Here is a 16,903-nt window from a genome sequence, read left to right as displayed (position 1 = left end):
CTGCATCCTGCAGTCTGACTCCCCCCATCCCTCCACTCGTCGTCAGCCATTCCTTGAAACACGTCCCCCGGCTTGCTGCAGACGCAGACTTCCCGAGCCTCTTGCTTCTTACGGGACGGGGAGCTCGGCTTCGCGTATTCGAATCTGTAGCTAGGGATTCCCGCAGATGGACATGCCAGGCAGTGCTTGTTTAATGGGGGATAATACGGGGCTGAGATGAGCAACATCGCGTAGAGCTTTTAGCAGGCAGCCATCTGAAAGTGACATCTTTTACTTTGTTTTGATGACCCTTGGCAGCTTGTGCCGCTTTCCGTGGTCATGCCTTTGCACTTTGATCGAGGCTCTGCTGCACTTGAAGCCATTGGGCTCCGATGGCAATGATAGTGACTCACCCAACTACGAATGGATGCGAGATCCAGTACGTTACACATGCCATCCACCACAACCCAAACTCAATGACTAGACTAGTCCTGCAATGTTGCTGCACGTAAACTAGAGACACAGGGCTGACAGGTAGGCAGACGCCATCGTCATCCATCATCCACACATGCAACGCTTCAGGGTAGCCCAACAGCTGCACAACATGTCCCATCTCTTTTCGTGTTTCACCTCGCAACTCCCGAAAGGAGCAGTTATTAGTCCAATGCCTGAAATGTGCATTCTCTGCCTCATGCACGACTGAGCACTTTCGGTCACGGTGAGAACCAGTTTCGGTGAAATGGGTTGCACAGAGCCACTACCGTGTGACGTGAGAATCAAACATGCCGTCTTTTCTTTTGATACGCCTCTTTCTCCCAAAATGCATCTACATGCCCCAACCTTTGAAATACTAGCTTCATCTTCAATCAACACAACACAACGCACAAAGAGAACAGCCATATTCCTGGCAGATAACCCAAGTCCCCTCGACATGTGATCCATTCGAATCTAGGTTCCAGTGTCAATTCCGCACCCCTCATCTGCCCTGCGCCGTGTGTAGCCGATCTCCTTTGTCTTGCCACGGCCCGCGTCCTCGCCTCCTTTTCACCACGGTCCCTGGGCGTAGTCTAGTCTCGCCTCTTCTCTTCCAATCCGCTCACCGAATGGTCTCTCCGGGATAAGCCAAGGCCGAGGCTAGTCCCGTCGACGTCAAGGATGCCCGCTGTAGCTTTTCAGCCGCATGCCATGTGGCTTCCGTGGTGTCGCCGGCCGCTGTCGCTGCAACGTGCTCCCCATGGATCAAACGGTAGCCTCCGTAGTGCCATCTCCTTTGGTTGCCTTAAAAGCAAACCTTCGTTGCTCCGGGCCCAATCTCCCTTGGCCACACGGCTTAGATCGTCAGCTTCTCTAGCGAGTATGCCTCCACCTTCTGGCTGATCAGGTGGCCCGTCTCTCGCATGCTGCGCTGCACCACCTCGCCGCCTGACACCACCTTGTCCTTGGTAGGGAGCTGCTTCGTCTTGAGCCCCAACGGCAGCAATCGAGACTCCCGGCCCTCCAAATGCATCGGGATCGGCTTGTTTGCGTTCCACGTCTGTCGGGCTGCACCACTCTTTTGTGCCGCCAGCCCGAATCGGACTGCCTCGCCAACAACACCGTTCAGATACACTGCCTCCTCTAGACCCTCGAGCGCCGCAGTGACCTCAAGCTTCAGCGCCGTCAACAAGTCGCCGGTCTCGGACTTATCGGTTGAGATGGCGTCGTTCAGCAGCCATCCTCCGGCGCCGACGGCATCGAGGCATCGACCGAGGAGATCCGAGATCAATGTGATCACACCGTCCGGGGGCGGGTCGTTACCCTCGGAATCAAAGCTGGTTGGGTCGATATACAGCGATGTCCACGCTCCTCGGACAAGTTCCACCCTGAGTGTGTAGATGAGTGATAGGATCTCCTCCGTCTTGAACGTTGCCCGCAGAGCCTTCACAGTCGTGATTGCCGGGAGGCGCCAAAGCTTGGCAAAGGCTAATGTGAGTCCCCGTGAGCGACTGCTGCTGTCGTCTCCGAGGTAGTATTCCGTGATCGCAATGTCCCGCTCCAGGTCGTCGAGGTCCATCTCGTAGTTCTCGGCACCATCATGTGCTTCATTCTTCAAGAGCTTAGCCCCGGCCGGCTTCTTAGGGTCGGAGATCAGATCCAGATTCAGCATGAGGGCTCGGATGGCTACGAGAAGCTCTAGCTCGCCAAGTTGAGTGGCCTGGAGATAATTCAGGACGAGCGTCATTGACGGGTCGGCGTCGGCCAGGCTCGAAAGCACGTCATTAGCGAGATTCTTGCTATCCAATGCCTCCGCGTCGAACTCATCTCGGAATGCTGCCTTCAAGTTCGACAGAGTCAGGTGTCCGGCAACGACTAGGTAGGACGTGACGTTGCTGTCAGGCAAGTTGAGGCGTAGCTTTGGCCGAGGTTCCTCGTCTGTAGTCATGGTGATAGAAAAGCATCGTCCAATCGCGTAGAGCACCCAACGACGGTCGACGACGGCATATGACGACGGCCCTGAGAGCCATTCCCACTCGGGTACTTCCTGCGAGTCTTTGTCCTCCTGTCCGTTCACTGCCTTGCCGTCGCCATTAGGATTAGATCGAACACCCATACAGAATTGTTTGCGCAACAGGGTTTCCCATCCACTGAGATCGTCCTTTGCGAGAAGTCCATCTGCTGCATCGAGCTCAGCGTGAAGCTTGGCCAAATACTCCTCCGTCATCGTTCCAGGAACCTGCTTGGAGAACTCGAGAGCCAGCTTCTCAGACTTTGCTCTCTTCGCGGTGATATCGACGGTAGTTCCTCGACCGATGGAGTCGATCAAGAGACCCTGTTTCCGTCGCTTCCCGTGGCTCTTAGGCGGTTCGACTTGGATGGAGACAAGGACATTGTCTACCAGGGCGACAACAAGATCTTGGCTTCGCAGATAGCTGATCAATTGACATGTCTTGGGCTTTTGGCACTCAGCGGGGAGTTCAGACAGATCAAGGGGCGCATTCGCATGGATCGATCGGTATTGGTGGTTGTAGAGGCCAATGGATTCAAGTGAGCATGACAGAACGAAGGGCCGGGACAAGCGAGAAAAGGACACGGCGTTCTCCATGTGCACCGTAGACTTGAGCTTTGGGACGGGTGTGGTGAGGTCGTAGACCTTGAGAGAGCCTTGCTGCAACTGCAGCAGGAGGGCAGCTTGGATGTCAACTTGGTAGGTGGATGATTCGGCACCCTGGGTTGTGGGAGCACCAATAGGGGCAATTTCAAGGGGCGCCAACTTCTGAATGTCAGATGAAGCGGAAGAAACACCCGAAGCAGCAGCCAGGATAACCGAGTGTCGGCTCTCCTGACCTTGGCTGACAGACCTCGACACCAGCGCAATCAGCTCAGGCTCAGAGACGGGAGTTTTGGGCAGAGCACTGAAGATCTCTGGCTTGTCCTTGAAAATACCCTCGCTGAACTCGGCCAGGGTTCCCGAGGTCACATGTTCCACTTCGAAACCCTCGATCTGTGTTGCGACAACGTCCTGAACAGCGGACTTCGACGAAGCTGTCCATTGAACCGCGAGAGTCTCCCCTGAAAGCGAAGCAAATTCTCCATTCTGGCAGACCGCGATGATATCCCCCACATTTGAAGTTTCTGACGCATTCGAGGAACAGGTTATGTATCGGATGGGCGAGACTTTGAGGATCTGAGAAGCGGTCGAGGTGGAAGTTGTTTTGCCGTCCTGGTGCACAACATCCTTGAAGAGAGAGATCTTCTGGCCTGTCGAATCGCGAGTAGAGATATAGGTATATCTAGAAACATCGCTGCTGCCAGCGCGCCGAATTCTAATCGAGTAAGGGGGGCAGGTGAAAGACTCTTGCGGCGGGATGGGATACGAGGTGATCAGCCTTGATGCAGGTACCTGTTTGCGATTAGGACCATTTCTCAGTATATCTTGACCATGAGACTTACATCGTAGATGCTAGCAGTCTCTCCATCCACACCGACGACCAGTTCCGTCCTCTTCCTCTTCTTTTGGCCGTCGCGCAAGCCGTAGACCTCTCGCGCGACAATGCGGCCTTCAGTATGGTCAAGAGGCCGAGGCAGAGCCGCCAGCACATAAGGCTTGTGAATTCTGTATTCAGAAGCCATGGCGATTTCGGTATCGTGAGGAGCCAAAGATACCGCTGGCCTTGGGAATTGCAATTCTTGACAAAAGTCTGGTGCTGTCGCCTGCACTTTTCTTCGAAAGGCCGACAGATGAAGCTCTCAAAAAAAAAAGTTGGGAGCGGGCCGACCCAAAGTCCGATTAGTGGGGCGCTTTCGGCCTGGGTGGTGGGGTCGTGCCTGCCACCTTCAGAATCCCTGACGTAGTGGAGGTACGTAGCGGGTCGTTCTCGCGGAGCGCGTCAAATCGACGCGTCGGAGCTCAACCACTTTAACGCGACCCTTGCCGTGCTCCGTTACCCAGGACGCTTCCGTTTTCTTCGCCGTCTTCAACGAAACTACACCCACATTCAAAAGACTCTATCTTCCTTGAACGCCCTATTTGCTCCAACTTTCGAATCTTTCTTCACTATCGAATCTCACCTTCTAGTCCTCATTCGTGAAATGGTGGTTTAACGCTGACTGGGAGGTTCGTCATCTTCGGCTCTGACAGCCACTCGACATCTGCTGATGTCCTCGGAACAGCCTTTCACATATCAATGGGATCCGTTTTGGTCGAGGCGATGGGCCAGGAAGGCATGAGGGAACTTGGAGTCAAGAAGGTTCATCCTTTCTTCTCCAAAGAACCTGCCGTTGACCCTGCACGCCACTCCGAACTCTCGGCCCAACCCCCTACAGCTCCGGACCACGATGATCAGCACGACAGCGCTCAATCGGGGTCAGACTCGCCGAACGGCAGGCGAAAGCGTCGAAAGCCGGACAGCTCTGTTACACAAGATGCTCCTGGTTCCAAAAGACCACGCCGAAAACGCCAAGGGGAAGGGCGACAAACAACCCTCGTTCCCACGGAGCAAGCTTCAGATATAACTCCCGAGCCCAACACCACCGACATTCCCACTCCTCCACTGAGCGATGCGCCTATGACTTTCGCCGAAGCCCCTTCACAGTCTGCCCTCGAAGCACCACCCGTCTCAACCTCGAACCCACCCGATGCCGCAAATAAGAAGGTTCTCAAATGGAACCCGAAAACAGGGACACTCGGATCACCACCCAAATCCAAGTCGAAAACCCTTCCTTCCCGCATAGTGTGCGTCAAGTACGGCCGAGATGAAGCGAGTCGGAAGGACATGGGTGATAAGATCACTCAAATTCTAGACGGCAAGACACTATTTCCTCCAACCACCTCGAAGAGCCGAGCCAAAAAGGCAAAAGAAAGTGTTGTTAAGAAAGCACCTGGTCCGGCCAAAGCTACACATCCTTTCTTCACGGGAAAAGCGAAACAGACACCCCCCACCACAGGCGAGAACCATAAAACAGCTGAGAACCGGCCCTCTCGACAGACAATCTTTACGTCTACGCCATTGTCCCCGAAGAAGACACGAAACCCTTTCACCTCTGACCATCAGGTCCCACGATTCGGTATCAGAACTGGTACAACAAAGATTCCCGGGGCCGTATATCCTCTTTGGCCTGCAAAGGGAATGGCCCACATTCGTGGACTTGAGGGTTCAGCTTGTTCTCAGGCCGCCTCTCAGGACAACGTCGCCAAGAAGTCAAAGGGTTATACAGTGACGGTTTCTTCAGATGAATCTGTTCTGGGGGGGTTTTGCACCAGCATGGATCTCACTGCCCTCCGCAACTCGCTTCCCACAAATGATGACAACTTCGAGCCAGCACCAACAGAATTACGAATCCCGACTAGACATTTTGAAAGTGGCCGAAAGGCTCAGAAGCGCATCCGGTCAGAACTTCGAACATTGCGGCCCACCCCTACCGAGGACGACGACGACATAATAGGACATAGGGCCCCCAGTGCCCAGTTGAAAAGAACACACCCAGCCATTCTTAGATTATATGAAGAACTCGAGAGCAGCCTTTCCGCATATGACAAGTCAGCATGCGAATGTCTGTCCTGGGCGCACAAGTACGCTCCTAGCACAGCGGCTGAGGTTCTCCAAGCTGGCAGGGAGGCTATTCTTCTCAAAGAATGGCTGCAAACACTCAAGGTTCAGTCTGTCGGTACCGGCAATGCTGATGCAGGAGGGGCAAAAGGAAAGGCCAAATCGTCTACTGCTCCCAAGAAGAAGAGAAAGAAGGATAAGCTGGATGGCTTCATTATCGACAGCGAGGAGGAAGCGAATGAAATGGATGAGGTATCCGAGGATGACGATGACTGGGCGCCTGCTGGCTCAGGACTCACGAAAAAGACCGTGATCCGAAGCGGAGATGCAGCTGCCAAGGGAGGAAAAGATCAAGGACGTCTCACGAATGCGGTTGTTATCAGCGGACCCCATGGCAGCGGGAAGACAGCCGCCGTCTATGCTGTAGCCAAAGAGCTGGGTTTTGAGATTTTCGAGATCAACCCAGGGAGCAGGCGAAGCGGCAAGGATATTCTGGAGAAAGTTGGCGATATGACGCGCAACCATCTTGTGCAGCAACACCGCGCTGATCCTATCACTGAGGCAGAAGAGGATGAAGTGGCCAGAGACTTGAAGTCGGGGAAGCAGGGCATGATGACGGCATTTTTCCAGCCCAAAGTAGCAGCCGCCTCGAAGAAGCCAACCAAGAAGCCTACCGAAGCGAAGTCAAACGAAACAACCAAGGGAAGCCAAGGCCAGAAGCAGTCACTCATCCTTTTGGAGGAGGTGGATGTTTTATACGAAGAGGATAAGCAGTTCTGGGCAACCTTGATGGGCATGATGGTACAGTCAAAACGGCCATTCATCATGACCTGCAATGACGAGAACATGGTACCCCTCCAGACCCTCAACTTGCACGGCATCTTCCGATTCTCTCATCCACCAACCGACCTGGCTATCGATCACTGCCTACTTGTTGCAGCAAATGAGGGCCATCTGCTAAAGCGCTCGGCCGTCGAGGCCCTATACAAGTCTCGCAACAACGACTTGAGGGCTGCCCTGGTAGAACTCAACTACTGGTGTCAGATTAGCGTTGGAGATCGCAAAGGTGGTTTCGACTGGTTCTATCTCCGATGGCCCAAGGGCTCTGACCGAGATGAGAATGGGGATGTGGTTCGAGTCTTGAGCGAAGACACTTACCGCAAGGGCATGGGATGGATTGGGCGCGACCTCACTGCCACATGCCTGGACCCATTGGAGTCGGAAGAAGAGGTGATGAAGCAGTGCTGGAACTCATGGACTCTTGACATGGGTGACTGGAACAACAGCTTGCATCTCCAATCCTGGGCCGACGATATAACCAGGAACGCATCGGAGCCCAGCCAGAGGCTTGACGCTTTGACTGCATTCGATGAGTTTTGCACTTCAATGAGCGACGCGGATCTTATCTCGAGTGGCTCGCTAGGAACTAGATTCCAGGAAGTGCTTGATCCAGAACTGCCCGAAATTCCGACCAAGACGAGAGATGATTTCATTGTGGGCCGTCGCCTTCTGGAGGCTGATTCCAAGTCAACACCATCTACGCCCAGCATTGGTCTCTCAATCTCTCTCAAATCCCTGACAAGACAGAGACTTTTCAAACTATCTCCGACAACCGACGTCACATCCCCATCTGTTCTCCAGCCATTGGCGGAGGATCGTGCAGTCTCTGTTTTGGACGAGTCTTTCGAGAATTGCACGACACCTATGACTCGGATGGATCTGGCGCTGGCGTTCGACCCGATTGCTGTTAATGAGAAGGCAGCGGCATCCAGCCATCTGGACCCATCAGTGTTTGATCGCACAATGAAGCTCATCGTGTTGGACATTGCTCCATGGGTACGAGGCATTGTGGAGTTTGACAACAAGCTCATGCAGGAGAGACTCAAGTTGAGCAACCTCATGAGTGAGGGTGGAAAGAGAAAGAGAATGCGTACCACTCGCAGCGCATACTCAGCTCTGGAAGGAGGTGAGAGGAGGACCACTCGACGGGAAAGATACTTTGGCGATTGTCTCAATACGGCATTTGTGAGACGTACCGCTGGTGACGCCTGGCAGGAAGTTGTGGAGGCGATGAGACCAAAGGAGAGCGTGGAGAGCGCTCCAAGCAGCCCATCATCCCCTGGATCAAGCTTGGCTTAACGATGTTGAATGTGGAGAAGATGATGTATACTACACGTGCGAGTTTCACTTTGAACTCTATGATTGAAACATATAGGAACGGTTTGGGGTTATTGCAAAGGCGTTGGTGGACAGAGCGCATGACATAGAGTTGATTGGTTTGAAGCAACACAATATATAAATGTGTATCTCTAAAGCAATAACGTTATAAAAAGAGTAAAATAACCGAAATCGTCAAATCATTGTCTCGTATCGGATATCAAAATTGCCAAGTAACGAAAGGTGCCAGCCCAGTTAAACAATCTTAACCTCCCAATAACAAATTTGATCCTGTAACGCAAAGAAACTCATTTCACTTCATCATCCCATCCAATGTAAAACGTATCAAGTTTAGAATGACGCTCGCTGAAGCCACTTTTGTTTATCAAGTCTCTCGCTCAGCGGGGAACAGCAACTGGTTGAGCTACAGAATGTCTCCTGCGCTCGGGTTCGTAGAAGCTCTGGCCGGGGTAGGGTTCATCGGGATAGGGCAGACGTCCCACACGGGGGTGCTCGTCCCGGGACATCCGGCGTATCCTCTCCTCTTCAGCGGGGGATAGTCTCTCGTAACTCTGAAGAGCCGCGGAGCGTCTCCGGCCTGGGAAGGGGCCGATCTCTTCGTAGTAGACGACATCGCCGCCGTGACGTCTGGCGCGGTCAATAGCACGTTCGGCATCCGAGGCACGGCGATGACGGTGGTGGTGCTCGTGACGGTCCGAGTGGCGGTGTTTCGGGTGAGGACGGGATTCCCACTCTTCAGCGTCGCCGTAGAGAACGCCCTTGGGCCAAACTTTGTGGGCGAGGACGGTGGCGAGGCCGATGCCGGCTATGAGACCGGCTGAAGTTTTGAAGAGGCCGTGGTGATGCTCCTGGCTGTGGGATGATTTATGAGACTGGCCGTGGCTGCTCTTGTGCTGGCTGCCATGTTGACTGTCGTGTTGGCGATGGTGGCTGTGGCTGTGACGGCGAGTGGGAGAGTAAGAGGACGAGCGAGAGCTTGATTCTGACGATCTTCTCACTCCTGACCTTGAACGAGAAACACCACGGGTGCCAGGATGGAAGGACACAGGACGAGGGCGAGAAGTAGCTCTGCCTCTGGTGGCAGGGGGAGATGGTGATCTTGGCTTGCGGTTGCCAGTGCTTGGCCGCGAGAATGAACGAGAGCGGTCCATAACCTCTGAAGTCAAGTTTTCGAGAGTCTGTTCTTCTGATGTTGTAAAGAAGTTGTTTTGTAGTTTCTGGTGATTCTGTTGGATGTTGTTGTCTTGTTGTAGGCTTGTGGCTAAGGTGCTTTTGTAATCAAGACTCGACAACTCTGATGATGCTTATAAGCTTGTATTGCGTGCTGATGCTTCTTGTCTTTAATCGCTAATCTGGCTCCGGTGATTTTTAAGCTAAAAAGACCGACTCAAAAGAAGTCGGCCGATCGGAGATGGACCGGCGGTGTTGGAGAAAAAAGGAAGAGTCAGCGTCCACCAGACTTACAACCCGAGTCGGGATTCGGCGACGGCGAGCGAGGAGAAGACAAAACAATCAATCACACGCGCCGTTGTAGAGAGGTGCGTCCCAATCGCCGGGCTCGGTTTCGGTGTCTCGTGCTGGGGAGCTTGCAGGGATGTCCTAGCTAAACGTCGACGATGACGTATAAGCAACGGAGAGGCCGCAAAAGGAATGGTCTTTACTTTTTGGTCAGTTAAAGAAGGAAGAAGAAATATGACGAAAAGATGGAGAAGAGGCCATGTTTATGTGCGAGCTAGGGACACTATTACGAGCCGGCGCTTAAAGCGACTCTTCTTACAACAAGATGGATGGGAGCCGTGTTCCAGGAAGCGAGTGTCGATCACTTTCTGGTAGATGGCGGGGGAAAAGGGAAACAAATCAGGGCTCGCTGATCATCCTCATGCACAGCATGACTTGCAGGAAAACAGACCAGCGCATTACACACCTCTATCAGAAGCTGGTGACCGCCGGGTGGCATCCCTCCTGCGGCTGAAGCGGAAGACAATCAAAAAGAATTTCTTGAGTAGTCATGGCGATGATAATACTGCGTCTACTGCGCACATCCGCAGCCGTGGTCCTTGTCCCTTCTTACACATCCATGTCTCTGTCTGCCACTGCCCACTTTATCAACAAGTTCCCACTTATTCCAAGCGATGCCGAACTCCGAGTAAACATGAAACGACCCTTTCTCTGTTACAATTAGACCTTTTGTGATTTGTCCATCTGAAAAAGACAAGAGATGCCGCTTGCAGAGAGGCAGCCAAGACCCGGGGGGTAGTACAGTAACTGACAGGGCGTAGACCAAAGGGGGGATGATCATCATGCAGCTCAAGACTACCAATGAGCAGGATCTGCAACTCGTCATGAGTTATCATGACAGGTCGGGGTGCAGCTTCAGCTCCAATGCGTATGCAGAGAGCTCCGTCTGGCCTCGGGCGACTGCGGTGTCAGTTTACCCACAAGTTGAAGGGATGCTTTCTTTTGAGAGGGAAAATTCTATAGGCCCTCTTTCTTCTGGCCTATCATCTGAGTGATTTGGGTTGTCTCCATCACGGCTATCAATATCCCGAGCATGGCCTGGACTGGACTCACCAGTATTGGTTGAAAAGAGCCTTGTGATAACTCGCGTTTTGCAAGGTGTGTAAATTCTCCAGTATAGGGACCTATATCCAACACGTAGACTCATCTGGACCTTGCTTCTTACATGCAAAAGGAAAACAGTCTGCCTCGTTGCCTTGACCAATACCCAACCCCTCCCTTTCGCTTCCAAAAGACTCCCTCTCCTTAACATTACCGCCGTTTCAAACATCATGTCTTGTCTGATTCAACTGCCCCCTGCTCTAATAACTTCGCCATAAACGGCTTGAGCTGAGACGCTCCGCCACCTCGTCTCCCACCCACCTGCCTCCGCCCCCTCGGGCTCCCATACATAGAGGCCCTCGCCATACCGGGCTTCCTACCATGGCCCATCTTCAGACTGTAAAACTCCACATCGTCATTGGGTAGCATGCTTGGCATTGGCGTCCCGGGGTTCGAGTAGGTCAGCAGAAGCATCTTGACTGTGGTGGTCACCTTTCGTTCAGTAAAGGTGTTCCAGAACTTTCTGACTGTCTCTCGAGTTTTGCGTTCGTCTTGGTGAGAGTCGATGACCAGAACTGCCCGCGGTATCTCGGCTAGAACAGCGATAAGAAGGGATATCCAGTCATCTTCCGTGACGCAAGAGTCAAAGTTGGATTCGGTCAGGTTCTGGTATGAAGAACTGTCGGAGTTTTGCTCGATAACCTGCCAGACAAGGGAGCGCCAGATATCTGGAATGTTCATGGGCTTCGCCAGCTGTGAGCTCACATACCAAGCCAAAAGTAAGCCAGCTGCCTTTGCCAACTCGACAATGTCGAGGGCAAAGTCTCGTGAAGCGTCTGCCGCTACCAGGTTCCCTTGCACTTGAACAAGCGCCGAACCCGGCTGAGAGATCCAGCTTCGTAGTTTGGCCGATGTCCATAGCTGATCTGGGACGGGGTTTACTCGCATCCGTCGGCGATCCCTTAATGTCATTCCCAGATCAAGAGCCTTCTCGGGCTTGAAAGGAACGGATAAGAAGTATTTGGCCATCTCTTTTATCACAAGAGGGGCTCTTCCGAGCAATGAAGGCTGGTTCAGGGGCGAAAGAGTAGCAACGTCTAGATTTCAGGTCAGCGAATTGCACTATCCCATGTCATTCTTCCCAGCAACTTACCGGGCAGGGCCCACACACGCGGATCAGACATGGTTCGGTCCTTTTGCAACGCCAGAATCTCTTGTTGTGCTTTCTGCACCTTTGAAAGCTGGAAACTGAGATCTCTCGTCTCGGCCTGATGGGCGACAGCCGCCTGTTCTCGTATCCTCGCAGTTGTCCGGTGTATCTGACTTACAACGTCACCAAATTCCAGCGCCCATGAATATCTTATCGCCGACCACGCCTTCTTAATGAGGTTTCCTCTTCTATTGTTGTACCACGTCAGAGCTCTGATGCAAAAGTCGATCATGTGGGTGTATATGGTTGCCAAGGTAGCCTGCATGTGTGGGACGGGATAAAGCTCGCTGGCTAGGAAATCCACCTCTGGAAGGGCCTCGCTGATGGCGCAGAAGGCCTCCGAGACCTTACTTGCAAGCTCTTGATGGTTCAAGGTCATCTGTTCAGAAACTCTCAGTAGTGTTCATGCTAGGTTTCGTCGTCATACTCACCAAGAACAAGAACTTGATGGATCCCCAGACGAGCGCTGCGTACTCTGGATGACTCGATACCAGAACGTCAATGGCCGCGCTAAAAGTATTGATCTTATTGACAGCTTTGGTCCACGCCAGGCATATTGCTTTGGTGAATCGGTGTCTTGAGTTCTTCTTCGCGCCGTGCTGCTCCTCGGCTTTGTGTACTGCCTCCAGCATACTCTCCATTGTCGACGATCCCAAGGACGGAAATTCATATTTTCGGTTCTTGTTTACTTGGTCGCGGTTGAACTGTACCGCCTTCTGGTATGCCTCTTTCAAAATCTCATCTGGGTCACCTCTGAACAGACCCAGTCAGCGTTTGTCTACATGTGTGTGAGTTTTGGGGATTGGCAATGATATCATACACGTCTTCCTCATTTTCTGGTTTAAACCAGGCCCTTACTCTTGGCGGGCATTCTTCTGGTTTAGGTGTTGCCATGAAGGCTTGTCTTACTGGTCTGTCGCTACTTACAGCGTCCGCAAAAATGGGTGATGTGAAACCCGAAGCAGTCAGCGTATTGTGTACAAAGGGAATGCGACTTGTGATTATCGGGCTCCTTTTTTCAGCTCTTATCTTCTAAGGATGCCGCAATAATCATAGCCATCGAACAAGGCGCAGTCTGAAAATGGCAGAGCCTCGGTGGTTGGGCGGCCTGCGACCAGGCTCTCAACAAGGCTCTCTCCTCATGCAGCAGCAGCCAGTCGAATTCGGAAACATCTGAGGCTGAGTCTGCAAGACTATCAATCATGAGGCCTTTACCCCGCTCCCGATTTCTTACGTGTCTGCCACGTCAAGCAGCGAGCCGCGATAACCTCCTCTCTGGTTGATCTTTCTTTGGGCACCTTCATATTTTTCTCTCACCCTGGGTTCCTGAGGAGTTCTCCGTAACTCAGGGTTCTTAGAGCCCTTCCTAGAATGGCTTCCCGGGACGAGAATAACCTCAAAGGCCGAAAAGCCGGCAGAACTGGTGCCACTCGAGAAGAGGGCAGGTCCTCTACCCGCGACCGCTCAGCAATGGACAAGACTATTTCGCAAGATCATTCGAACTATCATGGTCATGTTTTTTCAAGTATGCTTATTCAACTTAACTAAAAGTGAAAACCCGAACTAAGGGTCATGTAGCAGCCCATAAGGAAGACGACGGTTCAGACTCTGACGATGAATCTGAAAGTGAACGAGCGCACAAGCAGGCGGGAAATGGAGAAGGCTCTAAGCAAAACGATGGCCAATTTGATGAAGGAGAGGGCGGTAGAGAGGTTCTCTCTGAAGAGGAAGAAGGTATGAAGATCAGGGCCTCTGAGTTCATTGTGAAACCACATGCTGATCCATCCCTCAACCACAGACCTTGCGCAGCGACTAGCTGAACAGTTAAAAGTCAAGCTGAGCGACTTGGTTGAAGAAAATTTCCCATCAGGCTCTGCAGCCTCTCGGGTTATGGACAACTTGGTGTCTACAGTTTCCCGCCTCCAGGTCGAGAACGAGATGCTCAAGGAAGAACTCCAGGCTATCAAGACAACCCAGCTCGCATCCCCGGAACAAGCTTTTCATGAAGCAATTGGGTCAAACCAGGGCTCCGAGCTCGTCAAGTTTGTGACTTTCCATGAGGTGCTCTGTTGGTGCTCCCGTGAGCCGACCTTGACGAGTTACTTGGACCCTCCTCGCCTTTTCAAGGGCGATACAGAAAATGATCATCTCAGAGGAACCAACGAGGTCGCCCAGGTGAAGGCGTACCTCGAAAGTCACCCAGAAATTTCGTTTGCAGTTATTGCACACTATCGATGTGATAAGCCGTCAATTCGATCGATATTGACCAAGGAAGGGCAGCGCGGACCACGTGGCCGGGTTCTTATCCAAGATCATTGCCCCAAAGAAGGTGGAAAGAAAGGCATTATGGTCGGTCCAGCTACACAGACTGGACTACAGGCCATCATCGAAGCGAACCCCGACCAGTTTCCTGGTTTTGAAGATCCTCCTCGATTTTTCAATCTGTGGGGGGGTCGCTTCCTGAAAAAATCCAGCTTCCAATCGCTCCAAGAGCCATTCACGCTCTTTTATTTATATGGAAAGACTCTGACCAAGTCTTTCGGAGAGGTCGACTTAGATGACTTGACAAGAGAGTCGCTGTTGCTGCTGTGTCAGTGGATGGAGGACAACTTCAGGGAGGAATGGGACAAAGCTGACGCCTTGTTTGCGCAAGGAAAGATCGACTTGGCACACTTCCAGCTACTATTCCGGCCCGGCGAACTAATCGTTTCTGGTGGCTCTCACGAGGACAGGTCGTCATTAGGAGGCTCGGTTGTCCCTTGGTTCTCATTCAACACAGGTGGACTCGATGGTATCCAACTCTACACCTGGGTATTCAACGGCCACCTATTGTCTTCACGGTCATCCTTTGATCCACCACTAGAGCTTTCTTCAACCTCTCCCTCGAGTGACAGCCTTATTGACATCACAAGCCTTGACCATTATCCACTGAGATTCGCGTCAAAAGGTGTTAAAGCAGGGCTAGTTGCCCGAGGGCAAAGATTCTGGGCATGCAGACGTCAGAAACTCGTTTGTTACAACGAGAATATCGCGGGCAGTGCCTTTCAGGTTTGTCTTTGCCTAATCCCATCGGGGCAACTAACTAATCTTGAGCAGACTGAGAGGCGATTCATGGTTGACTACGATATGTTCAGACGCTTACACCCTAGCAACTTAGCTTTCAAACGCGACTTCATTGATCAACTTCCTGCATTTCAATTCAGTAATATTGAGGAGCCACCCGAAGAGTTCTTGTACTGTCTCCCGCCGGAGATCCACGGATTTGATTTCACCACCAAGACCTGGAGTCAGTATTTTGGAAGGGGGGTGTAATATCGCGATACTCGCTAACGTGACGATAGAGGCCTTGGAAGTAGACCGCATCACAGATGTGACGTGGAACAAGAAGGCATTCTCGCAGCTTGTTGCGCCCCCCGAGACTAAAGAGCTAATCCAGGCCGTGGTGTCAGCTCATGGGGAAAGAAAGAACATGGGGCTAGACATCATCGAAGGCAAAGGTCAGGGGCTTCTGGTCTTGCTTCACGGTGGGCCTGGAACTGGCAAAACTCTGACAGCAGAGAGTATCGCCGAGGAACAGGAGAGGCCTCTGTACAGGGTGACTTGTGGTGATATCGGAACTGAGCCCAGTGAGGTGGAACGGGTAACTAACCAGTCGCCCTCGCTCAATCCAGTGCTAACTATAGGCAGTATCTTGGCGATGTCCTTGAGATAGGGAGAGCTTGGGGCTGTGGTATGGGACTTTGCCAGTCATCGTTTGGAGAGTTCTAGCTAACATCCACCAGTGGTTCTTCTCGATGAGGCAGATGTCTTTCTTGAGGAGCGGTCCTTTTCAGACCAGAAGCGAAATGCCATTATTTCAAGTACGACCCACCCACCCCCTCTTGAGAAGCATCCTAACAGTCGATAGTCTTCCTCCGTATCCTGGAGTACTATGATGGCATCCTCATATTGACAACCAACCGCATCGGCAGCTTTGACGAAGCCTTCAAGTCGCGCATCCAGCTAGCCCTAGGCTACCCGCCACTTAACGAGGAAGACCGGCTCAAGATCTGGAGCAACTTTGTGCAGATGCTCCCTCGCACCAAGGACCGTGTCGACATGGAGGACCTGCGGATGAACCTACCCAAGTTGGCGCTGGTCAAGATCAACGGGCGCGAGATCCGCAACATCATCACCATGGCGCGGCACCTGGCCAAGTTCCGAAAAGAGACGCTCCGGTATCAGCACATGCGGGACGCCCTAAGGTCATCGCAGAAGTTCAGCGAGTACCTGAACCAGGTCAAGGGCGTCTCAGACGACGACTGGGCGAGGGCGGACAGGCTGAGGTAGGTAGGCAACAGTGGACGGGAGGGTAGAATGTGCTTGGGAACTCTCAGACATGATATGCAGATGGAAGAAGTTGCGCCGAGCCCTGCTTTACGAGGGGAGCGGCAAACTCGCCAATCACGGGTTGTTTCTGCCTCGACGAGTGTTGTAATAAACAAGGACATGGCTGCATTCAGTCACAACTCACAACCTGTAACCTTTGAAACCCACATTGCTCCTCTTCGCACACACACGGCGCACGCTCATGTGAGCCAGTCAGTAGAGAGGCAACAAGAAAACAAATGTGAGACAAGCGAAAAAAAGAGAGAGAAATGCACACAACCTCGACTCGGGTCGATCTGACGCATGCACGAGTGAGAGAAGATCGCTTCAACAAGGCGTTTCCCCTTTGCCCCCCCTCCTCCCTCGGCAGAATGCTGACGCCGCCCCTCCCCACGAGACATCAGCAGCATTGTCATACACCCATGATTCGCCTTGCTAGTTGATGCACAGAGTACAGTTGGAGCTCGGAAGGAAGACGGACGACCAAAAACCCGAGCGCTGAGACGTACGGGACCCAAAGTTCCCCCCTCAAAAAAGAGGCCAGCCAGAGAGAGAAGGACCCGGATCCATGGCGTCAGTCTCC

General features: G+C 52.6%; 5 protein-coding genes across 5 annotated transcripts; 2 read left to right on the top strand and 3 right to left on the bottom strand.

The window, feature by feature from the left end:
* Positions 1-1,309: 1,309 nt before the first annotated feature.
* NCS57_00869600 (uncharacterized protein) lies at positions 1,310-4,089 on the bottom strand (the record flags this gene model as incomplete). The annotated part of the gene is made up of 2 exons (XM_053058505.1): positions 1,310-3,859; positions 3,910-4,089. 2 exons carry the CDS (start codon positions 4,087-4,089, stop codon positions 1,310-1,312), a joined length of 2,730 nt encoding a protein of 909 aa, XP_052912336.1.
* A 554-nt stretch (positions 4,090-4,643) lies between these two features.
* On the top strand, positions 4,644-8,144 carry NCS57_00869500 (ATPase-AAA-core domain-containing protein; the record flags this gene model as incomplete). Its single annotated transcript, XM_053058504.1, has 1 exon — positions 4,644-8,144. One exon carries the CDS (start codon positions 4,644-4,646, stop codon positions 8,142-8,144), a length of 3,501 nt encoding a protein of 1,166 aa, XP_052912335.1.
* A 416-nt stretch (positions 8,145-8,560) lies between these two features.
* On the bottom strand, positions 8,561-9,334 carry NCS57_00869400 (uncharacterized protein; the record flags this gene model as incomplete). Its single annotated transcript, XM_053058503.1, has 1 exon — positions 8,561-9,334. The coding sequence occupies one exon, from the start codon at positions 9,332-9,334 to the stop codon at positions 8,561-8,563; it is 774 nt and encodes a 257-aa protein (XP_052912334.1).
* A 1,636-nt stretch (positions 9,335-10,970) lies between these two features.
* Positions 10,971-12,593, bottom strand: NCS57_00869300 (uncharacterized protein; the record flags this gene model as incomplete). The annotated part of the gene is made up of 4 exons (XM_053058502.1): positions 10,971-11,839; positions 11,896-12,010; positions 12,071-12,331; positions 12,384-12,593. The coding sequence occupies 4 exons, from the start codon at positions 12,591-12,593 to the stop codon at positions 10,971-10,973; spliced, it is 1,455 nt and encodes a 484-aa protein (XP_052912333.1).
* Positions 12,594-13,323: 730 nt separating this feature from the next.
* On the top strand, positions 13,324-16,281 carry NCS57_00869200 (AAA domain-containing protein; the record flags this gene model as incomplete). Its single annotated transcript, XM_053058501.1, has 8 exons — positions 13,324-13,477; positions 13,531-13,686; positions 13,751-15,000; positions 15,049-15,238; positions 15,294-15,592; positions 15,640-15,682; positions 15,735-15,812; positions 15,860-16,281. The coding sequence occupies 8 exons, from the start codon at positions 13,324-13,326 to the stop codon at positions 16,279-16,281; spliced, it is 2,592 nt and encodes an 863-aa protein (XP_052912332.1).
* Between the last annotated feature and the right edge of the window lie 622 nt (positions 16,282-16,903).

This window comes from Fusarium keratoplasticum, chromosome 6, assembly GCF_025433545.1.
Source record: "Fusarium keratoplasticum isolate Fu6.1 chromosome 6, whole genome shotgun sequence".
NCBI classification, from domain to species: Eukaryota; Fungi; Ascomycota; class Sordariomycetes; order Hypocreales; family Nectriaceae; genus Fusarium; species Fusarium keratoplasticum.
Note: the sequence above shows the minus strand (reverse complement) of the source record. Positions and strands in the feature narration are given on the sequence as shown.